Source organism: Triplophysa dalaica, chromosome 9, assembly GCF_015846415.1.
Source record: "Triplophysa dalaica isolate WHDGS20190420 chromosome 9, ASM1584641v1, whole genome shotgun sequence".
NCBI classification, from domain to species: Eukaryota; Metazoa; Chordata; class Actinopteri; order Cypriniformes; family Nemacheilidae; genus Triplophysa; species Triplophysa dalaica.
This window is the reverse complement of record NC_079550.1, coordinates 7,218,655-7,244,164: the sequence shown is the minus strand read 5'-3', so window position 1 is coordinate 7,244,164 and position 25,510 is coordinate 7,218,655. Positions and strand designations below refer to the sequence as shown.

Here is a 25,510-nt window from a genome sequence, read left to right as displayed (position 1 = left end):
CCCAGTGCCCTGACGCGAGCCCGTGGAAAGCAATAGTTCCAGGTCTGTGGCGCTGTCAGCTTCTATCCATTATTCAGACCGACACCTGACCTTCTAGAAGATCAGGCCGCTCTGGTTGACCCCAGGGCCCACACTTCTCTATGTGGCCGCTAAGCCTGGTGACTGATGTCCTCGGTTTGGCAAGAAGGCAGAACGGTTCGTCAAGAAAAATACCGATCGCTGTTTACTAGAATCTGCGAGGGAGTCTGACAGGTGGATGTTTTTTTAATCCCTGCGGTGCAGGTGTTATGGTATAATGTTTTATTGGAGGTACGTTGTGTTGTGCTTTCTGCGATGAGGAGAACACCCTGACCTTCACAGACTCCATCTATATTCACAGACTACATCTGGTCCGGGGAGGATAATTGGATTTTCAGCATGTTGCCGTGACGATGGAGGTGAGTGACTTTTGCGGAAGGAGGTCAGTGGGTATGGCGCAGAGATCATGGTCTAGCTTTGCTCTCTTTCCTCTCTCACACACACATGCAGTAAACAAAACACCTTAGATTTGTTTTCGCGCAAGAAGCGATGACTGTTCTTTTATGGTTGCAAATATGACTTGGGGCTTTCGGCAGCTGGCTTTTTACACCTATATTTCTAAAATGAATTACCGGCACGTGTTCTGTCTGGCGAGCTAGCTTGTATACCCCAGAGCTGATCTTTTACAGTAAAAAGAACAACAGAAACCTGGTTAGGACCAACAGAACAAAGCAGACACTACAGATATACTGCTAATCTTGAAATGGCCCTGAGGACACATAGATGCTAAATAAATTTCTGCCAGTGCATTTGGGTATGATACACAAGACAAGTCGCCCTAAAATATTGTCAAATTGGCTATGGGCATCAATTTAAGTCATACAAAATTTGTTAAATCTATTTACATATTTCCTTCCTACAACAATTATGGAGAGGTGCCCAAATTGAAAAAAAAGTAAAAATATATTTTATTGGAGGGGCGCGTTCTAAAATTTTGCCTAGGGCACCAACAGAAGCTGGGACAGCCCTGCTATTGTCTTGCTGTATGTAATAACATAACGGTTTTGAACTTTATTTCATTTTGTCATCCTCGAACGAGATTTGTGAGTCCTGTTTAATTGTTATTGATCTCCAGTAGAGGTAAAGACATCAACTCCTGTCATTCCACATCGTCATCAAGCTCCGCCTTTTCATTGTTTTGGTGAAAATGACTCTCTTCTGTAAAATGTTGTTACGCTTAAATTCTACAGAAAGATTTTGTTCAAGTGCATGCACAAAGGTTGACAAGTACAGCCCATCACTTTGTACAGTGAGCCCCTCCCCCACAGAATCAATATTCTTTAATGATTGGCTCTTTTTACAGAAAGTGTGACTTCTTTTGCCAAAACCCCATTTTTTATAACAACAGTGCGGCGTCTTTTTCATATCTACAGTCTTTGGCATACGTTACAGTGTGTGCATCCAAAGTATAAAGGTAAAGTTTATAAAATATGTCATGTAAAATATGATTGATTTCGCTTGCTGTTGGGAACTTTCAATCAATTTAGGTACATTTTCACAGCTAATATGTAGTGTTGACGGTATTGTGTCAGTATCATCTTCAGGCATTGCCGACCTGCCACAGGGAGCCCTATACAAGCCATTTACAGCAGCTTTCCACATGTAATTGTGACACGAGGTGTCACGCCACCCGTACCCTGATGGAATCAACTATGGGAAACTCTCGACCTGAGGACGCAGGGATCCTATGAGAGCTCATTATGAACGATGGGCAATTTTCGAAGCCGGCAGGTGTCCCGGGTTTACCTAACCTCCATCCAAGAATCCGCTCGCATCCTGTCAGTCATACCTGAGCATCACACGGTTAGCTGTCACACCGCTGCCTGTCAAAACCCACAGCTGGTTCCGCCACACAACCCATATTAAGAGTTCACCGCACCACGGGGACGATGTGTGTTATACTTGAAAGCTTAGATCGAAGTTTGATGACTGGCTCTATTTTCCTCGACGCCACGCTGCCATTTGTCAAATCAAACATGTTAACGAACTGTGTATTTAGATCCGACAGCGCTTTGAATGTGTAATTTGTCATCGGGCGAATATCACGCTGGATTGTGGGTAATGCAGCGCGGGCATTTTCGACGGGGAGGGGTGAGTAATTATATTCTTTTACAAAGCCGTGTCCCCTGAGGGTGAGAAATATTTAAAATGCTGAAACCGGGCTTATGCTTAGCTTGTAACTGCTTTTCCATCTTCCTGTATGACATTTCAAATTATGTGCCCTGACTGTGGCTCTCCTCCACGTGCACAATTCTTTAAGCATTAGTTTTTTGCTCGTGGTAGCCCACTTTCAGGGGTTACCCATGCATCAAACCAGTCTCCGTTCATCTGCAGCACTATTTCAAAGCCCATTCGCACTGTAGTGCTGCCCGTTTTAATGGCTATTCGGAGAGAGAGTGTTTTTATGCACTAGGCGGTGGCTTTCTTATAATAAACACCCATGTTCCTCGTGTTCCACAGGCAGCTACAAAACAACTTAACATCACAAAGACTCCTCCAAGGAGTACTGCATTCCGGAATATGAATTCATCTTATTGGTGAGCAAAAACCATGTGACTCTTAAGAAGATCGCTTACCTATGCCTGAAATCTTTATTTCTGTATTAAGCGAAAGCAGCATGGGAAGAAAAAAGAAAGTAGGAAACAAGAGGGTTAGCTTGCAGAGTTAGTACTTAGTACATGCATTTATGTATGAAAGAGAAAGTTGAAGAGCTACTACAGGCAGATTGAAAAACATGAGAGTTTTGTGTACATTGACAAGATCAGTGGTTCTCTTTAAGCGGATGGTGACAATTTTTTTTGGTGCAAATAAGGTAGATAAATATAATAATTATTATTATTATAACCATTGTTATTATTGTTATTATTATTGTTGTCAACGAACCACTGTTTTTTGTTGTTGTTTTCCGTGCAAGGTGTTATTCTGCAATACATCTCAAAAATATTTTCTTGTAAGGATGACATTTAATAGATGTATTTAATGAATCTGCTCAATTATATGGATAGTTCACATAACAATCTCTCTTCTGTCATTCCTAATCTGCATGACTTTATTCTGTGGAACACTAAAGATATTATCAGATATCCTGTATATTGTGTCCATACAAGGAAAGTCAATTGTGGGCCAATGTTGTTTGATTATCAACGTCTCTCAAATGATCTTCGTTTGTGTTTTGCGATTAAGAAAGTCATACAGGTTTGAAATGTAATGAGGGGGACTAAATGATGAAAGAATTTTAATTTTGGGGTGAACTATCCCTTTAAAAATATATATCAAATGTTTTAACACAGCAATTAGAAGTTGATGTTTTCTCAATGATAACATCTTGTAGATGTACATGAATGTGTATGTTTACTGGGTTAGAAGGGAAAATGGATGAAATCGTAGAAAGAAATGCTAAGACAATGTTTGGGTTCATCCTATACTTCTTAGCGCTGGGCAACAGCAGTCTCATTTAAATATAAAATGCCAGTAATATCAAGTACTGCAGTCAGATGCTCTTTGAGCAGCTAAAAAAGCTGTAGAAAGAAACTTTTTATTATGTGGCTATGCATATGTTCTTGTATCAAGAATGTCAAACCTGAGCTCTAAGACGCTTGTGACATTTCCCGTGGTGAATATCCGACGGACGTAGTTGAAATCCCCCACGAAAAGACTGCCGTCAGATCCGCAGGCTAAAGCTACAGGTGCGAGCAGCTTATTTCCGTCAGCGAGCCCGTTACAGCTCGGACAAGAGATACTGCGCCTCCTCCCGTTACCCATGATGCTTCCGATGACTGGGGGCTGCTGGGAGATGAAGATGTTCTCGCCGTTGCCTTTGTGGAGGATACCTGTGAGACACAACGAGAAATAATAAGGATGTACGTTAACTAAATTTTTTCTTTAGATTCAATGTACTACACTTTTGGATACAAAGCTACAAACCTGGCATTAAACATTTAAGGGCTTATGATTCCTTTTAGAAGCTTAAACAAATCTGTAAAATTGTGGGTAAAAATCAGATATTGAAAATATAGATACAGATAAACCCTTATTTAAAAATATATTAAAAAAAAATATTAATAATTTTAACTGTTGAATATAATTTTGCTGGTAATAAACTTGTCGTCATTTGACCTACACGAGATAGACAACTTGACGGCAAAATTGCATCTTTAGCCCAGTTTCATAGACAAGGTTTAGCCTAAGCAAGGACTATGACTTGTTTTAGGCTATTTAAATCACGTTCATTAAAATGCTGTAAAATAACATTACTGGTGTTCGTATTGAAACAAAATAATGGCTATGACATATTTTAAGATATGTCAGGGAACATTATTTTCCTTTAAAACAGCTCAAAATTCATTTTAATCTGGGATCAGTCTTAAGCCTTTTCTCTGAAACCGTGGCGTTATGTTTTAAACATTTAAACAACATGTTGGCAACATACTGTTTCGAAATCAACTTGGCATTTGTGCGTCTCATACACACAGAATAGAAAGCACTTTTTTAGATGCTGCCAAAAAATGTTTTAATTCAGTCATTAGAGGTTGTATTATCTATGATTTAGACTCAATGCATTCACGTCTGTAGCACAACACTTGTCAAATACAGGAGTCTTACACAAAGTATTTTTCACATCACTTTATTTACTGTAATTAAACCAAATTCCTTCAGCTCATTCTCAACAGGCTTTGCATCAAATCAATCAGTGTTTCGCATTTGAGGAGATTAGGAGATTTCAAAGCCAATTCAAATCAGCTCAAATTTGATGACATTAACTTCATTTGTATAGCGCTGTTTACCGTCGCAGAGCGAAAGGACGACGAGAAAGGATTTCATTAAATAACCAGCGGAGCAGAGATGTGCTAAACTCAGCCAAATTCACATTTATCACTAAGTATTTTTCTATCCCACAGAGAGTTGCTCCCATACAGGAACCAGCTAAGTGAAGGTCCACAGCCACAGCAGGAACGACATCTTCCTCTTATTATCACTAACACAGTCAATCTGAATCTCCATTGCACGCTTTAATGAACCTACAGCTCTCCACCTCGCTGAACAGCTCTCCGCAAATCCCATTTGAAAGTGCCAGCGAGTGGAAGAGTCTGTAAAACTGAATTTTTTGTCATTTTCATTCCAAACCGTTCTTTCGCTGAACACCTGTTGAACCATGCAGTGTTTTGAGAGAGGCTAAATAATATTCTCTCTGCTGATTGGTTGGAAAGGCAGGTGCTTCACTGGAGATCCTGTTTACAACGGCTTCTAAATTCGTCTCGTAAAAGGCTTTCAATTAAACTGAAGCATTCCTACAGACCTTTTCATCAGGAGTTTGTGCAGTACATAAGTAAATAAATAAATAAAAAAGACTTAAAATGGAAGCCTGAAGTCAAGTGTATGAAATTCAAAACTGTCTCATAATTAACTCTTAACGTAACCAACGATTATCCAACGCTGGTCAAGAAGAGTTTCCTGTTTCACAACCGTTTGAACAAAATACATTCAACAGAACATTTATAATCAAATACCCAACAACCAAAAACAATATCTTTCAGAGAATGATTAAAAAAATAATATTAATAGGTATGTGTTTAAGTAAAAAGATTTTTTTTGTTTCATTCTGTGAACTACTAACAATATTTTTTACCAAATTTTATCCAAATATTAAAAAATAAAAACTGGAGAAACTGGTCAAAATATGAGAAAAAAAATTCAGACCTCAAATACTTTAAAGAAAACAAGTTCATATTCACTTTTAAGCAATACAACTGTAATATTTGTACATGTATTTCGTTAAGAAGTTCAAAACTTATTTTATCACAGTTTGCATGCGTCTTGTCATGCTGTCAGTCTTTCACATTGATGTTGGATGAATTAATGTGACTCCTGAGGTTTGATTTTGTTGAAACTGGACACTGGAGTAGAATGACCACACTTCAGTACATCTAGAAATGCTGATTTGACACAAAAACTTGGAGTGGTCTCTTTATTTTTTCCGCGGCTGTATTTTTCACACCACTCTGTGACAATCTTGTTTCGCTTAGAATGCTGACCATAATTCTGTCATTTTCCATATGACTCTGGTCTGAAACCCACCACACAATCGCTTCACTAAATCGCATCAAAGCGGCGGCCACTTAAGAGACAGACGGACAAACACAGAGGATTTGGAACAAATTGAACGGGAAGTCTCCATGTAGACAGCGATGACTTTTAGTGACAGATTCAACTGCCACCTGGATGACTTATACTCCTGCTGCGAGTACGCTTCATTTACTGACACGAGTACGGCGCTATGCAGATGAGAACGAACTCTGAAAGAAACCGAACGTAGCCGTTTATGCACTCTTTGCTTTAAGGGCCAATTCAACAGCAATAAAAAAATTGACCCGTCTCACCCCAATAAGGTGCCGTCAAACAGATAACATCCACTCCCAATTCAAATGTCAAGCTGTATTAAAGTTCAGCCATCGAGTTTTTATCAGGCGAGCGGTGAAATTAATGAAGCTCTCCAGAGAAAAATGGACCGATCGAATAGTTAGCGAGTAATTGAGTGAGATTGTTGCGTTTATTTGTTTGCCAGTCATTGTGAGCATCTTTCATGTTTCACATGTACCATCTTACCGCTCTGGATGTTCAGCGCGTGATGTTTGTTCAGACTCCAGCCACCCAGGTTGGACGCTGTGGTCTCATATCCCTGCAGGACAGCCGTCCGCTTCTCCCAGAGGATAAGATCAGGGCAGGACTCGTACTCGAAACCCACGGACACTAGCAGGAGCAAAGAAAGTTTCAACTTTAAAGCACTTAATGTTGATAAGTTTGTGATAAGGAAGCCCCCTTACCAAAAGCTTCAGACAGGCCGTGTACTTTCTGGCTGTACACGTCTGCTTTGTCCCAGACGAAGTCGTAAGAGAGGTTGGGTGCTGCTGAGAACCATTTTCGGAAGAGCCTTCCCTCAACGGCAACCATGAGATGCACCTTCATCAGGCTGAACGGTATGGTGGAGTGAGTCATGGTGATTCGCAGAAGGGATTTGTACCCCGCTGTCCGGCTGCTCAGGTAGCCCAGACGGATGTCTGTACCTGGGATTCGCACCTCTTCTTGGAGGGTCTGTGGAGAGATGGAAGTTTTCAGTGACAGCAAAACGATGATCGTAAGAGCAAACAGTAACAAATCTTCTCATTTTGCGGTAGACGTATCCCGCCGTGAAATGTTTGCATTATTTAACATCTTTCGTATATAAATAACTAAGAATGAATTCATTTCTCAGCAGACTTGTTGGTGAACAGCATAGCACACAAAACAAGCCTGAAACTCAATAAATAAATAAATAAAAACAGATAAATATTAAGATTTTTTTTATCTATTGACATACAATATATCATTTTTAAAATTTCAACATTGGTAATATGATAAAAAATATATATATTTTCTGTGATATTAGTAATGCTGATGATAAATACATAAATAAAATACAAATAAAATGTCATTGGTAAAACATGAGGTTAAGCTTGAACTTATTCACATTAGTTAATGCATTAGCTACAATGAACCAGCAGTGAATAATACTTCTAACACATTTATTCAAGTTCATGTTAACTGCCTTATCAAAACATTTAAAATCAAAAGTTGTATCTGTTAACATTAGTTAATGCACAATGAACTAACATGAACAGTTGTGTTGATGTAAACTAACATTAATAAAGATTACAACCCTATGGTAAAGTATTACCATATAATATACACAAAATTGATTTTTATTGAAGTTATACTTACACAGATAGTACCATGATGTATAGATATTTTACAATTTTAATAATACTGTCATATTAAAACATGTCTATGCTATATAGTAATGCCAGAAGGATAGGTTTTATTATAAATAATATCACATGAAAATATAACAGGCAAAAGTCTTAATGGCAGTCCCGGCTCCAGATATGAGATGAAAGGTGGGCCAAGTCATTTTCCAGGTGATTTTTTTTCATCAGAGAGAAAGTTGCGGCAAGTCCATTCACTGCAATGGTTCTGGGGGGAGGCAGGGTGAGCAAAGCTTCTGATAAGGTGGGCAAAGCCCACCCCGGCCCTCCTGTGGAGCCAGGCCTGCTTAATGGTCTCAGAAATGTGCTCGAAATTGTCTTAATGTGAAATATAAATCTGACCGGTACGTTCATGAATAAAAACTGTATGTTTTTTATTATGAATGTCATTTTATTTTTGCGATTTATTCCATTATTCAACTTTCTTATCAAAAAACGAACATTTTCTTCAGTGTTACGGCATATATAAGGACAGCTTACATGAGCATCATTACCAACACATTTGTCTCTCCTCACAGAAAGTTGGCTCAAAGGTTTCTCACTACCCTGGCCAGAGCTCTCATTAACTCTCAGTATCAGCCCACCATCACAGTCAAGCACAGAGCTGACCAGTAAACACTGTCATCAATACTGCGTCAATATGCTGATAAGAAAGCCTCTACTAATGTTTGTGTTTGTAAACTGTGTGTGCCCGTGTGTGTGTGTGTCAGTGTGTGGAAATAACTTGCACTGAGATCTGGGATGTGACAGATTTGTGCCGATAATAATAGCCCAGACAGCACAATCCATGTAAGGCTAAGTCATTAATCTTGTTAACCAATGACAAAATAATTAGGAGGGTTGCACACAGGTACAAGTAGAGGTCTTGCACAAACACACACACACACAGGCGCACAAACACACACACACAGGCCCACAAAGAAACCACCAAGGACGCATACAAAGACAACAGGCAGACATGCATGAACAGAAATCAGCACGCGATATAATGAATCAATTACTGCCTTCAAATGAGATGACTTGAACATATTTTCTAAACAACAGTACCAAATTCTAAGCTGAAAAGACTAAATATATTTAACAAAAGGAACTAAATTAACGTAAAAATGCACAGCTGATGGACAACAAGATGTGAACTGACAGCCAATTGAACATTTATTTTGGCCCTGATGGATAGCAATAGAATAGAAGCAACCTTTCTGTCCTAAAATTTAAGACCAAATGATGGTGAAGACTTTTAATTATACTTGAATTCTGAACAGCAAATGAATAGTTTTTAGGATCCCACTGGTAACCTGAATAGTATAAATATATGCACACACACATTCACATACACATCTTTTGCACAACCAATACGTTTTCCGGCGCCGTCAGCGAAGCTTCTCCAGCATTCAGACTAGAAAATCTTCCACACGGCTTTACGTCTAAATGTAATTATCGTTCTTCAGAAAACGGCTGGCATAGTAAATTGGACTGTGTATCTCTGCCCAATTACACATAGGAGATAAAATCGCACGGCTGCCACACGGGACACAGGCTCTGCGCTTCCCTCTTGATGTACACTTCCCAATATCTGCCCTCTCGGTCTATCAGAACATCATTACAAACCAGCACCAGCCTGGAATCAATCGTGACAAATTACAGAGGCCGACATGTTTCATCTATTCGAGGCTGTCCTGCAATTTTCAACTGTCTTTATCATCAGATGAATCAAGGATAAGACATCAACCTTTTACCTTAATGAAAACAAACAATTCTGAAAGCTTCAAAACAATAGAATTTTGAAAAAATTGAAAACGAAATTAAATGCCATGCACAAAAAGTGTGAGTTTTTTTTTATAAGATTGTACTATATTTAAAGATGCACCGATATATCGGCCAATAATCGGTGTCGGTCGATAAAAGCGGCTAACGGCTGATATGAATGGTTAACTTTTAGAAAGTTAAGAAACATTCATTTATTTTTCAGAATCGGTATCGGCAGACATCACTTGATATAAGAATATTCGTCAACAGATCAGTATCGGTGGAGAAATGTATTATTGGTGCATCTCTAATTATACATAAAAAATAAACAGCAAATCCTAATTTAAGTCTAAGTCTGTACCTGAATTTCCGGCACCACGGAACCCCTCTCGTTGCAGGTCCCGGCGAATGCCGTCAGTGGGGCGGGCAGGACAATAGGCATGGGCCGGGTGAAGCTGCTCAGGTCACAACTGGGAATATCATTCACCTCGTGCCGCATCACAATAGTGTCCATGACGAAGAACCGACCCCACGGCAACCACAAGGTGTGCTCCTGAGTGATAAACGGAGCACGCTCAAACCTCAGGGCTACGGCCACGCCCCCGTTACTCACCAGGTCGAAGCTGGAACGGAAAGGATGGAGTTCAGATAGATGCAGAAGACAGAAAACTGGGCTAGTGTGAAAGTTTTGTAGGTGCCACAAAATACAAACTTTTAGCATCCGTGTCACGTTTAATTGCATTTTAATTCTCTATTACTGTAAAATCCATGTATAAATGCATCAGAAGTTAACAGTATGTTCACCAAGTTCATTAAAAACAGGTATTTTATACAGGATGCTAACCAACATGCACTTTAAAATTCAATTTTGATTTTACCTTCAATGCCACATAATACAATTTACTTACATTTTAATTAACATTATTTCCCCTAACTCTGCAGTGCTATCAAAACCAGACTTAATAAAGGTTGCAATTCATTGTGTTTCTCCAAATGATGGGATTCAATTGAAAAGGACTTGGCGCCGGTTAGTTGGGATGGTTTTTATCTGGCAGCTGCACAATGCGATTGCAACACAATGGAGCACTGGCTCAATTTAATACCCTGTGCTTTTGAATCTGCATTAATAAAATCAGCCTGAATGGGTGCCGCGCAATGTCGTTATCCTCAATTGGGAATAGACTGGCAATATTCCTTGGGCTTCAGTAGTCATGCGTACGGCGGCGGCATGCGTCTTTGTTGCTCTGACGCAGGAAGCATTGATAAAAAAGAGGAGAGAGAAAATAGCTGAGGTATTACTAATGCAGGCTGTCTACACTTATGCAATTTTACGACAAGGCTGCAATGCTGATGTCGTGCAAGATTCTGTTCTCCCATACCCCTTAGAGGTAGCCATTTTCAACTGTGTTGTAAAACATATTGACATTATCACAATTAACATTATGTCTTGTTTTAGTTTAGCAAAGTTTTATAAATAATTTGTAGGAAATACATATTTATATTTTCTATATCTATATTATATTATATTATATTATATTATATTATATTATATTATATTATATTATATTATATTATATTATATTATATTATATTATATTATATTATATTATATTATATTATATTATATTATTCCATTCCATTCCATTTTCTACCGCTTATCCGAACTACCTCGGGTCACGGGGAGCCTACGCCTATCTCAGGAGTCATCGGGCATCAAGGCAGGATACACCCTGTACGTGAGTCAGGGGATGCCAACCCATCGCAGGGCACACACACTCACTCATTCACTCACGCACTCACACCCTACGGACAATTTTTCCAGAGATGCCAATCAACCTACCATGCATGTCTTTGGACCAGGGGAGGAAACCGGAGTACCCGGAGGAAACCCCCGAGGCACGGGGAGAACATGCAAACTCCACACACACAAGTCGGAAGCGGGAATCAAACCCCAAACCCTGGAGGTGTGAGGCGAACGTGCTAACCACTAAGCCACCGTGCCCCCTATATTATATTATATTATATTATATTATATTATATTATATTATATTATATTATATTATATTATATTATATTATATTATATTATATTATATTATATTATATTATATTATATTATATTATATTATATTATATTATATTATATTATATTATATTATATTATATCATATATATATATATATATATATATATATATGTATATATATTTGCTAGACCAGCAGGCTAAAATGTTAAGTCCAGGGCTGTGTCAGAAATAACCCCCTATACCCTGATATAGTGCAGTATTTGAGGGGACATCAATTCATCGCATATACACTCACAAAAACATTAAAAAAACATTCTGTGAAAACATAACATTCACTGTTAAAAAAACTGTAAAATAGTTTTTTTACTGACGCCCAAGCTGGCGGAGTATAACCGTAAAATAACACTTTTGTCAAGCAAAGTACATGTTTTTTGTGTTACACTATTTTACACCACAACTCACAGTTTATTTCTGTGATTTAACTTTTTTATAGCATTTCAAAAATATGTGATGTATTATTTGTAAATATTTGGTCCAATAAAACTGTAACATTCTGTAAAATTTCATTTTTTTCACAGGGTTGATTCTGAGTAAAGCCGTCTCAAAGATCAATACAAATGTTTTAATGGCCAACCTGTTTTTTTTAATAATACAACTTTTATAAATGAACAATGAAAATTTGGTATTTTGAGTGCTGTATCTCAATATGGAATCAAATAATCTATCATTTACACCAATATTTTTTTTATCATTTATTTCTATCACCACTTTATTAGTTTATAGCCTAGATTTCATAAGCAGGGTCACACCTGGTTTGGCTGGTAGCTCATATCGTGCCTATTTTTTCGTTATGTAACCACAGACATCATATTTTGTAAAATGTTGTTCTCCCAAGTAAACATTAAGAGATTTTTTCATTAAATAGAAATGTTTTGAAGACCAATGGGGATTAGATTCTAGAGTTGCATAGGTTAGAGAGCTCCATCACAGACGCTACTAAACACAATAACATTTTATTTTTGTATGTGGGATATGCCATACATTTTACTATCAGGATTCTCTCATGTGTATTGTACATGGCACGCACATATACAACACGCCCTGGTAGACATAAAAGCATCATTAACGTAAACTCAAACAAACAGGATCCACAGCCAGTTAGTACGTGATATGGAAACCCGTGGAAAACGCTGCAGCGTATCTTTGTTTTGGAGCTGGCTCACATGCGGTGTGCATCTGTAGTCACACCTCACGCTGCCTGAACGTTAATTCAACTACATATCCCAAAGGGCTATTCACAGGCTTTCATTGGCAAGCCTTATAAACAAAGGTTTGCGCTGCCTTTGTTGCTGTGCCCTTGCTAAAATGTGAGCCTTTGTGTATGTTCAGTGGGAGTCCGAAAAGAGCATGCTGGGAAGCTTTTACAGGGAAGAGGGAGGCAAATAAAAACAATATTGCGAGTGAGAGGGAATGCCTATGCTTGCATTTATGTAGCGGTACATCTGGTGCTAATCCGCAAGCTACTTTTATATTTAACAGCACTGATATAGCGTTTTATCAAGCTACAGCACAATCTCCAACACTGCAGACAACCCACAAGTAGTCAATTTTAAAAATATGTCATATAGCACAGCCATAATGGTCACATGGGCATAACCATTACATGGCTGCGCACACGGCCTCAAGCCTGCCACGCCAATCGATGAGCGATTCGCGGGGCTGTTATCAATCAAGCTAGCACCTCAGGCACAAGTGTCAAATTTTATTAGGCCTTGTGCATCCAGCCTTTCAGTGCACTCTTTGAAGGGAGCCAGCTTTAACCCTAAGGGGTTAACCAGATCGATTGGTTAGACCCCTACATGAATAATCCCTATGACGTTTTGTGAAGCTACCGCCTGTAGTTCAGTGGATGTTGATGGCATGACGCAGCCCTCCGATCTCTCCTTCAGGGAAACAGGGTGGCATAATCCACTCTTAATACATCATAAGAAATGTATAATGGATGCCTTACTCTAGGCCAAATTTTGTACTACATGAACATCCACTGCATGTGACTAGTCAATCAGACTCTAACGGTTGCTACAGAAGCTGAGAGATGTCTTCGGTAGCGGTGAAGAAAGTAATTTAAAAAGCTGGGCCATCAGGACAGTACAGACCACAATCCAATGAAAGCCGTTCTTTTCCATTTGTAAGCAAGCGAACAGGTGCATTTCTGATTTTATGCGGTGCTGAGTGTGTTCCGCAGGGGTTGATGGACGGTTATGGGAGTGAAAGCATGTGTTTACGGAGAATGAGAGGGAAAATTAGAGTGAACCAGAAGGATGGAAGATTGTTTATGGCTACAAAAAAGGACCTTAAAACAGAATCCAAGCAAGCTGTTCAATGATTTGCTGAAGAAATGTGTGTGCTTAATGTTCTCATGTGTAATGATGCTGGCATGAAAGATTAAAATAAAAAAGCATTTTACCTAACAGCATAGATCTACGATACACCACAACTTGCACAAGTTAATGAGTGCAAAAATAATAGGAATAAATCGCAATACTACTACTACTACTAATAATAATAAATAGCAATAATAATAATAATATTAACAAAGAGTAATACAAATTATAATAATAATAAAATAGTAAACATAAAATTAACATTTATTAGCCAAAAGCAGATGCTTTCCAAAAATATTGTGAAGCTTGACAAGATTCACATTTGAAAGATTCCAGATTTTGGGGCGTATTGATTAAAATCTGCACCATTTTTTATGGTTAACATTGAAATGCAGAACAAAAACAAAGAATACATCCAGATTTGAGACATTATTTGACAATCAATCAGAAACGTATGGAGGTGGTTGTGTGCATTGAGATATTTGTTTCAAGGGTAATGCATCATACCTGCCATCCTGTCGGGTGATGCTATAGCCATACGCTGGCTTGTTGATGAAGCTGATGTTCACACCGACCAACGGAGTCCCATCTGAAGTCACCACTTGTCCTCGGATAACACAAGCATGACTGCGAAATAAAGCCCAAGTTTCTGTTAGTTCAACTTATCGTGTCGGCTTACTGTACAGAACTTTAAGTCAGATGATATTTGTAACACGTATAATAAACTGAGAGACTCCAGAGGCATTCCCTGGCACAAGATAACACATGGACATGGTAGTGTTCTTTGAAAGAACAATACACAAGAATGAGCGCAAGCAATCACTCGAGATATCAGGCCTTGAAACTTCCCGTCTGATGCTATCTGCCAGCCTTGGGAGCTCAGACGTACTGATCGATATGAAAAAAGTTGAACACAGCTTCTTGAAATCCCAAACGAGTGAAACAACTCCGCGCTAGACATGACTTTTATCAAGTTGTGACTCATAACAACAGCGATTTATAATCAGGCTTCAGGCTGTTTGTGAGTAAGGAGATTTACAAAGCACAAAAATGCAATAATACACAAAACAAGAGTTTTTTAAAGGGTATAACATATTACTAGCTGCTATTGAAATAGAACCATACTTCGCACCCCTGCAAAAGCACTGTGGCCAAACCATAATGCAGTGATGTCTACAGATTTCCATGGTAGGCTTCTTTGTGAAGCAACTATACATCTAGTAGCAAACTCCAGGCCTACGAAATGAAAAAAAGAAAAATGTACTTGAAAAAATGTGCACAATGGGACCTTTTTATGCATTAGGTATTAAACATTCGGCAGGTAGCGGAACGATCCTTCCTGTCCTTACTTCGGGCAAGATCACGCCGGACCCAACAATATCCCGGTCCCAGGGAGGCTAACGTTATGCTAATTTAAGCAGCCTCTCACCTTCAGCAGTCCTTGCCTCGGCTTTGCGTTCCTGTAAACAAAGCTAGCAGAGATAACGCGCCAACATGCACCCCCATCGCTACGACTATTATCAGCCCTGGAGTGAACTCAGGTGGAATAGCACAGAGACAAAGAAAGCGACAAAGAAATAGTGCTAAATAAAGGACGGGGAGAAATAAAGAAAGAGAGAGAGATACAATGTGTAAAGCTTTTGTCTATCCACAACATCGCTCGGGGTGACAGTTTGATTTAGAGAATCCTCATTCCGGAGGGGCAGCAGTGCGAGTTTTCACAGGGCACACCGAGTGGAACTGTCGTCTCTGTGTCGCAGCGAAATATGTTGAGCTGATTCAACAACTCCAAGACAAACGATTTAAATATTGACATTAAACGAATCTGAAGAAGATAAAGGAGAGAGGGGAGCAGTGAGGAGTTCCAGACGCAAAGTCTAAAATTCATTTACTCAGCAACCCCCGCCACTCAAAATAAGATTGTCGTGGAACATGCGAGGAGGTTTATAGAGTCGGATGTGTCAACGACATTTCCATGACAGACGTATCACCTTGACTGGGCCCATCACTATTGTCTCAACAGCAGTGTATTTTTAGAGAATGGAACCACATTGTAGATCACATTTGCCATGATATTAGAAGAGACAACTCTGAGACAACTGTCCTGATAGGCAATTGCTAGCAGCATTTTAGAAAGCATTTTTTTCAATGTAAAACAGCCAAGACGGCAAGTGTAAAATGAATGGCTGTGTTAAGGAACTTAAGATACAGACCCTGATTGCACACATATATCTGGAAAACATCTGATGTCAGCTTTACATCTCGAAGACGTATTTATATTGTTTGCTCATCCGCAATGTATGTAACATTTTGTATGTATGTATCGATTAAAGACGTTTATTAGATGTTTTTACCCAACAGATGATTTCCAGGGCCTGTATTCATGAAAAATCTTAGCGGAAAGGGTTGCTCCTAGTGACAAAATTCTAAGAAAATTATTAGAAATATGGGCGTTTCCCCTTAAAATTACAGAAAAGATCCTTATAAAGAAAAAAGTAATTCATAAAGCATCTTAACCCTTAAAAGAGCTCTTAAGGGTCCAATGTTTTAGGATTAGTCTTTAAAAGACTGTGTCATACAAAGCAAGGGGTCAGCCCCGCCTCCTCACTAAGATAAAAGTTTTTGTCTTTTCCTTGCTCAAAGTTGCTATCAGATTGGTCATGAACAGTCTTTTAAGCTAAGACTACTACGTAGAAGTTTTTAAGCTAAATTAAGAGCTTTCTAAGAGGATTCTTAGAAGCTTTAAGAATACGGGCCCAGGTCTTTAGAAGAAATCTTACAGACGTACTTGTTCTATCTGGGAAAATAAAATAAAATGACTGCGACTAAGATGATGTCGCTAAGATGATGCGACTAAGTGGTATGTGCAGTAGTAAGCAATGCGTGTCTTAGCACCATTACCTATCTTAACAACTTCATACAGGGGCTAAATAAAAAACCTTCTTGCACTCAAGTTATTGTAGTACTGGTCCTAGATTTCTCAGAACATGCCCCATTTTCCAAATATGCTGAATGGAGAGACGTAATAGGCCATCTATGCCTGCTGCTTCGCCATCTCCAAATGATGCTAAAAGGCTCTAAGTACCCTCAGATGCAGCAAGCAAACAACGTGACCCAAGTGCATCTCGAGCCAAGTGGATTAACTCTTTTGTGCGATCTCCGGTGATCATACAAACAGCACGCTCACCAGTTTAGGTCATCACAGAGGGCCTAGAGGGCCCTGAGGGTTCACTACTGGCACACAATGTACATGCTAAAGAGCATAAAGAACTTTAGAAAGTTTAAGAAAACTGAAACAGAAAAGAGTCTGATGGGTCAATTACATGACGGGTGACTTTGATCGTGGCCATCCGTGTTGCCATCCTGCGGTTCGACACACCTAGCACGCATTTCTGACATGTCTACTAGCACGCATAGGTGGTTATAGAATCGATAAAAGGGCCGATCGGGTGATGGCAGGGGGCTCTTTTAGATCCACTGCGGTCATGTCTAAAGGCTCCATCTGGAGTCTAGAGCGGCTGTCAGCCACTCTTATATCTGTCAGTGGGCGGAGGAATGAAGAGGTAATAAATAATATATCAGGCTTGATATTTTTAGGTGAATCGAGGTCTGCGATCTCACGGCTGGTGGTCGGCTTCTAAAGCTTTATTTATTTATGCCTCTTTTTTTCCTTGGGAGACGGCGACGAAGGACGCGCAGACCCTCGTCCTAAAATAATGAAGAGGGGTATCGTGAGACTCCCCGTCGAGTCTCTCAAAAATGTCACCTTGGGAAAATGTCACACTGTATTACAAGAGCAATTCACGAATGCTGCCTGACATGTGCACAAAAGGCAATATCAAACAAAGTCTGGCGTTTCATTTCTCATGCGTGAGAGCTGCTGAGGTTATACGCATCAGACACAAGTTGATTGAGGGCGCTGTGATTTATGCACGAGGAGAAAGTCTAGTAGATAGGACGGAGGGGTGATGAGAGTGTCGGCTTCGGCTTTTGAAGTGATCAGAGTCTCATTAGAACTGCACAGATTAGACAAAAGTACTCTTTACTTGCCACAGGCTTAGAAAAAGGACATTCGACCGCGAGTCCAAGCTGACCCATGGAAAATGGCCTTTTATGAGATGCAAAAACAATATCCTGTGCCTTACAGCTTTTAAAAGGGTTGTTCATTGATCCGAAACCCCTTCAAACAAGAGATTTACCGTTGATGGAGGACCAAACAAAAAAACTAACAAGATGCAAGTTAAAAACAGAAAGCTTTGAATCGAAGACCTTTTTGGCACATTATGCCTTATGGAGGTGAGAATCCAAACGTCAAAGCACCCCAGGCGACACCATTAGAGCCATTCTCCATGGAGAACACAGTGAGATGCTCATTTGGGTGTTCCGTTTGCATTTTTGCCTTTGATATGTCAGCTCAGCTTTCATTACAGAAAAAACGGGGATACTCCGCGAGATTTCAAAGGAGCGCAGCTTTCCCCCCAAGTCTCTAAAAGCGTCTTTTGTGTGGGTCTCAAATGAAAACAGGAAGGAAAAGAGGAACGAGACCTGCGCACGAGTGGGATGCAAATTAATTGCCGTTGACTATTTCCTTTTGATTTGAGAAAAGTGAACGCCACAAAATGGAGACAAACAATGAGGAGCCACATAGGATCACTGTTCTCGCATATGAAAGATGTTTGGGGCATCATGGGACAGGCCCCATGCCCTGTTTGTTTGCGAAAACAGCGAAGGTGGATGGATTGACAGCGTTCTCTCCTTTACGATGGAGAGAAATATTACAACAGTACTACAGTGGATAGGGATGTGGGATGGAAATGAGAACTTACGCTGCAAATAACTGTGCAACAATCAATGTGGAAAACTAAGAAACAAGAACGGAATAAACACCAAAACAACACATAGATTAGACACCAAAATTATCCTAAAGGATATAACAATCACTTACATGCCGTCAAAGGGGTTGACGCCAGGGATGACGTGGGTACTGTCCCTGCCAACCAGAAAGCGGACACGGTTGTAGAAGGACTGGAGAGTGCTCTGGCTAGAGGAGATCTGGGTTTCCTGAATGATGTCTAGCGGATCGGGGGAGCCCACACATAGAGACGTGGTGTGACAAGAAGACTGGAGACAGCAATCCGGGTCCATGCAGTCTATTAAACCATCTAATGGAAGAAACAAGATGAAAAAAATGTCTTCAGTGAAAGTCTAGTGTCTAATAATTGAAAAATTGGGGGAAATTTCAGTTTTTTTATTAACCCTCATGGCTTTCCAAACCTGGGGCCATTTGGATAAACTTAGACGCTAAATTCTCAACAACGAGTCTCACTGACTACCAGTTAGTTGGGACCAATCACTCTTAATTTTCAGATTTCGATTAGATGAATTTACCTTTTTTATGTAATTGACTTGAATTTATAAGACTAGTCTAAGGTCTTTATGACTTCCTTCTGCAGAAGATATTTTAAAGAATGTTGGTAACCAAACATCATTTCCCCCCATTGTCCTCCAGTGTATGGACATTAAACCCCCAAGGCATTCCTCAAAATATCTGCTCTTGTGTTCCACAGATAAAAGAGTTCTGTTTTGAATGACATGAGGGGGAATCAATGATGACAGAATTATCATTTTAGGTTCACCAACCTGACCATACACTGTATGGCCTATGAGCTACAGCAAAATCGCGGCCTACATGCTTATTCCATCCGTTCTATCATCATTTCTCTGCTACATCTTTAAATAAACACAAAAAGAGATTTCATCCTCCCAAAAGGAACGCAGGCAAACCTTGAACACTGCTGAGCTTCTGAGCAATAGCTGACTCTGTTGGGCGTCTTGCTTTGCCCTACAGCTTCTCTACTGCAGTAAGTTACAGTCAACTGTAGAGATGCTTCCTTCATGTTTTTTTTCCCTTCCCAACAGTCTTCCTACCTCCACTGGAAGCTCAGCCTCTCCCTCCTGTAATTCGGCTACAATAATTCAGGACTCTGGGCCACGCTGAGAGGAACCCTTTAAAGTAGCGAAGTGGGTCATGTCTTATTCTATACCCTCTCTCGTCCCCCCTATCTCTACTTTCCGGAACCTCTCTGACCAGATGGGCCAGATTATAAAAATAACAGCTCTCCTGGCGGAAGTCTCACCGCTGCTTGTCGAGTCGTTGCGATGGTGCTGCCAATTCGCTACTTCACGGCTAGCATATGTACTAGCAATTTGTGAGTGTAAAATTGAAGCTGTTCAGCGCTTGAAGCTGTGCTGCCAAGAGGTTTTCATCATTTTCTTTCTGCATGTATTTTCCACAGGGATGGCTCTCTGTTTTATGCTGTTTCGTGTATGTCACTCAGAACCAACAGTTAGGTTGGCTGTGCCTCGTCAAAGGCACGAACAGGTCCATGTAGCTTCATAAAATTGTTTACTTGAGTCGTAGAGTTGGAAGGTAAAACTAAGGCATGGTGGGTGAGTTCCCCAAAGAGATTCAAGTAAATATGTTCATGATGGACTACGGTTTGTGACAGGACAATCCTGTCGATGATTTAAAGCTTTGGCAGGTGGTTAGTTTCGAGGCTGATGCTTGCGGGGAAATGGAAACTGGGTGATGTGGACTCTGTGTGTCTTTTTGTTAGCTTAGTGTACTTGAAGCATATGATATTGACTTGAAGCACATCTCACTTTTCTACCAGTCCCCTAATGTACCTAAGGGCAGGAACATTTCCACAGATATTTAAAAAGCGACCTCATTTTTTTGCTTTATGTAACTGCTTAAGGCAAACTCAAGACATGATCTAAGTGACAAACCGTGTCAGATGTTACAGATGTTACAAGACAGTGAAAAATATGAGATGAGGCAAGATGTAAGAAAGGACATGAAATGAGATAAAAAAAGAGGACGAAGAAGGAGCCAAGAACAGATGCGATAATAGACAAGACCGGAAGAAATGAGAAAAGGTGACGGGAGAAAAATAAGGTCAAAATCAAAGAAAAAATGAGAAAAGCTGAAACGAGACGAGAGAAGAGAGAACACAAGAGCCTACTTCAGCACAGACCACGTAAACTCATAATAAGCTTAAGCCAGTGTGTTGTTCACGTTGTACCTCCATCATTGTCCTTGCCGTCGCTGCAGGCCGTCTCCATTGATGTGTCGCAGCCCGCTCCCCGCCAGCCCAACTGACAAACGCAGTACCAGCCATTATTACCCAGCGTGCATCTGCCGTTGCCATTGCACAGACCAGGACAGCCCTCTGTGCATACAAAAGCAAAGCACACACATTAGAGAAACCACTTTTCTACGCAAGCAAACCAAAAACATACAGTCACCAAACACAACAATACAAAACTTAGTAAGTATAATAGAGACTGTTTCTCAAATTAAAGAAAAAGTGAACTGAAGGGCTAGGGGTCAAAAGAGCACATTGGTAATAATAATGATAACTTTAAGTGATTAACTGATACACATTTTTCTGAAGCCCTTATATCCTATAGAGGCAGACTTATACTGGAGAGCTAAAGCAGATCAATACATTCTCATTAGTGTTGTACAATAGATGCAGAACTCAGCTCCAAAGAGAGAGAGAGAGAGAGAGAGAGAGAGAGAGAACAAGACAAGGAGGTGCGAACAAAAAGATTTCATAATGAGTAATGTTATGATGGAAATTATATCAGATTTGGAAATTTGTGCTTCTGGGAAAACAACCTGAAAAAATATAACTCATGTTGATCATGTTTTTGTCGAATACAATGGATGTTTTTGTCTAAAAAATTCTTGTAAGATAATTTTTTACTGTAATACCTTCAACTATCAATAGCAAGTTTCAAATTATAGATTTTCGTGGCTTTGAAGTAAGCTACAAATTGACCATTTTAAATCTGCGATCCATAACTTTCACCTCTCTATCGCCATCTCTGTTTGGAACATAAAACTGCATGTTGCTTTATGTGCTTTTCTTTGCATCGACTGAAAAAAAAGGATGTCTATCTGATGTTTCCAACCAAATCATGCCCGATTTTTTAAATCATCATTATTATAAGCTTACCATTGTGAATTGACCAAATAAAAAGTCTCAGTTTTGATTTTTGATGTACTTTCTCAATAAGTTTTAGACATTTTTAACCAACAAAAGCTTTAAAAAGCACCTTCAAATGTTTCTACTCAAACAATATTTTTATTGTAAACACATTATCGCGAGAAATAAAATAGTTGTAAATGTTAAATGACCACAATCTGAGAATATAAAGCGAAAGCTTCATTCTGCTACCTATAAAATGAATGCCGACACAACATTTCACAGAGGTGGGTGTGCTTGACAGGACGCTTGATGCTGACAGGACATAGATAACACCCTTGGCACATAGTCCTACAGACACGGAAGAAGGGTGGGGGGGACTTGTCTGCTTCATGTGACAGTGTAAAATGGCTGTCAATGTCCCGTTTCCCCTCCCCTCCCTGCCACTTATCAGCTACCTGTCCGATTCTATTTCCTGAGACGAAAACAGAGGCGAAAGGCGAGAAATTCTGCGCCGTCGAATGTAAAATCCTGACATGCTTTCTCGCAAGCCCGTAGTCTCACTCCCTAAGATGTCTATGTTGACCTATTTTGTCGGCGACAGTTAGCGGAGCCATTGCTAGAACATCAAAAAAGAATGAAATAACATGGAGAGAGAGATTGTGAAAGAGAGCGGTTTGTGTAGAGATAGAGAAGGTGGTGGATGCCTGATAAGAAGGAAATTGGAGATGCTTCCAACGGCCATGATCGTTTCTAAATATGGCTCACTGTGCAATGGCGCGGTATGGATTCATCCAGGCTTTGTGCCTCATGATCCTTCACTCAATGTTTTTTTCAATACGTGATCTATGTAGCACATTTAGCACCATCAAGAAAAGACAGATGATTCTCGCCGGAAGATTTCCCCTTCATGATGAAGTCAACAAGAATGATCCGTTGAGTTCTGTAACAATAGCGGTGCCATAGCGGTTAGGACACATGCTCTGACATACTAAGCCACAATGCTTATGTAAAAGAGATCTCACTCCCAAATTGTTCATTTTGTGTGTACTCACACAAACGTAAGGGACACATTTGTCATTAAAAAATGTAATAGATCCTCCTTTTACAGTGTTGTGCCCGCACGGGTACTACCCCTGGACTTCAGAGCGGACTATTACCTGACCTATGTAGCGTTAAATTATCATTGTAGACTCAATTGGGAACTATAACTGGAAATAGCATCTAGCATCTGTAACACCACCCTCAAACATTCTGTTCCTCCTATGTCACACTTAAAATCGTCCCAAAATAAGAAGGCCTGTGAACAACAAAATATATGGAGCTCAAACTATTACAGACCTTGAATTGCTGTAAAGACAACCTTTCCGTGCTACTGGACAGGCTGTGACAGTTATGCGTTTTGCTAACAAGCAGACTGGGATTTTTTTATTCCCGAAATCTGAATTCACAGCCATGAGCTCGGGTGTGCTTGACCGGCAGACGACCGATTACTCCTCAAACAGACAAACAGCTGCACGGTCTGCGGCGGCGAGACGTCTGAAGGTTTGTTCTGAATGCTTATTAAAGAGAGAAATAAATAAAGATCAGTGCACAGCTGGCAGTGGTTCAGCCTAATTGGCAGCCTTTTCAGAGAGAGGCCCCCGCGGTACTCACCCTGAAACAGGTCCTGAGGGCCACGAGCCGTGCGGGCACTCCGCGAGGAAAGTAAGGGGAGGGCTTACGGAGTGAGAAAACCTGAGACTAGAATAAAAGAACTAGAGAATGAGCAGCTAGGGGGTGTGGGCGGCTGGGGCTTCGACATCACCGGTGCATGGCATGCTTTAATTAGAGAGGATGTCGCTTCAGAACCTCTCCGAACCCAATCCCCCCGCCCTTCCCTGATCTCTGCTACACAGCTGCACTGAGCATCCATTATGCATGCCGCCGATCGGCGAGGTCCGCGACCTGCCGTCATCCCTCCTTCTCGCAATACAGTGAGCCCAAAAGTTTCACAAAGGGAACCCTGTGGAGGACGCTCCGGCTCTCTCGCCAGCCACTCGACAGGTGCTAAGTGGAAAGATGACGTTATGCTGTATTGGCTGCGAGGGGAAGCCCTGATTGGCTGAGGATTGTGGCGGAGAGGCGTGAGATGACACGTAAATATGAGCTTGAGCGCCGCTGTACAGATGCACTTGAAGGATGAGGTGATGGGAAAATGATGGGAGACAGAAGGGAAGAGAAGAAGGAAGGATAGGGAAAGTAAGAGTGCCATACCTTTCACTACCTTATCCAGATAGTGAGCTTTAGGGGGAGATAAAAGACAAGGACATATAAGGGAGGTTTTGAACAGTGCTGCTTTCATGACAAGATACAGACAGCTTGAGACATGGGCTGGTTGCTCAAGCCTTCTGCGTTTACGAAAACACAGAGGGTCTGAACAAGCAATAGATAGGACAACTGCAGTACATGCAATACAAACAACACTTCACAAAACAGACTGGGAGTGAGCTTAAGGTATGGTGTGACAGGCTAAAGACAGAAAAGATACAGAGAAAGAGCGTGAAGCAATTGGAATTTCTTTTAGAGAGAAGCAATGTTACCATATATAATAGAGGAGCATATACTGTTTATTGGCTATAATGCATTATTAAGTAATTTGGATGTTAAAAGGATAGTATACCAAAAAATCCGGTCATCATAAATTCACCCATCTGTCATTCAAAACTTGACTTTCTCCTCTGTGGCACACAAAAGAAGATGTTTTGAGAAACGACTTATTGAGTTTCTGTTTATTAAATTGGGTGCCATGTTGTTTTTTTACCAGCTATTCTCAAAATATATTTTGTGTTCTGCAGAAGTAAGAAAGTCATACAGGTTTGAATAACATGAGGGTGGGTAATGATGAAAGAATTTTCATTTTGGAGCGAACTGCCCCTTTAAAGCAATAATCCATGAGAGCATTATCTACATTAGGTACTACAGTTCATTAATCTAACTGTTGGTTTTTGTTGCCAAACACTGTAGCAGGAGGTCACAAGAGTGGGTTTGTAGTTTTTATATAAAAAAATATTGAATCAGAAAAAATCTGAATTATGAATTGGTTTTATAAAATAAGTTATAACATTTTGCTACTCATGGTTATTCCTTTAAACTACAATGCAATGTACAATGCATGAACTACACAACTCATGTAACTTGAGTCAAAAATATTGTTGATTGTAAGAAATGTGTTATATGAAGTAAATAAACACAAAAAGGATCAACATGAAGCATATGCAATGAGAATACTTTTATAATGCATAATATTACAGACTTGCATTAGTATTATTTGTTGGTTAAAATTAGGAAATCATGTTTAATCTTATTTTATCTGTCCAAGACTACCTGACAATGATAAAATAGAAAGAAAAAGACATTTTAGCATGAGCACAAATCACGGATGGGATGGACGGTCACGCCCCAATCCAAACAGAAGTCAATAAGCACCATGTCATTCTGTACA

The 25,510-nt window shown here is 40.0% G+C and overlaps 1 protein-coding gene across 10 annotated transcripts in view; it reads right to left on the bottom strand.

The window, feature by feature from the left end:
- Positions 1 to 25,510, bottom strand: part of tenm4 (teneurin transmembrane protein 4) — a 196,755-nt gene that overhangs the window by 44,124 nt on the left and 127,121 nt on the right. For 5 of the 10 annotated variants that reach the window (XM_056756974.1, XM_056756971.1, XM_056756977.1 and 2 more), the window contains 9 exons: positions 24,283 to 24,309; positions 21,118 to 21,264; positions 18,978 to 19,194; positions 14,540 to 14,659; positions 9,985 to 10,246; positions 6,900 to 7,167; positions 6,682 to 6,825; positions 3,659 to 3,908; positions 2,655 to 2,675 (listed from right to left, as the gene is read on the bottom strand). In XM_056756974.1, coding sequence (XP_056612952.1) covers positions 2,655 to 2,675; positions 3,659 to 3,908; positions 6,682 to 6,825; positions 6,900 to 7,167; positions 9,985 to 10,246; positions 14,540 to 14,659; positions 18,978 to 19,194; positions 21,118 to 21,264; positions 24,283 to 24,309 — 1,456 coding nt within the window. The remainder of the gene's footprint in view (positions 1 to 2,654; positions 2,676 to 3,658; positions 3,909 to 6,681; positions 6,826 to 6,899; positions 7,168 to 9,984; positions 10,247 to 14,539; positions 14,660 to 18,977; positions 19,195 to 21,117; positions 21,265 to 24,282; positions 24,310 to 25,510) is intronic. The other 5 variants (XM_056756975.1, XM_056756980.1, XM_056756976.1 and 2 more) reach the window with 3 other exon arrangements.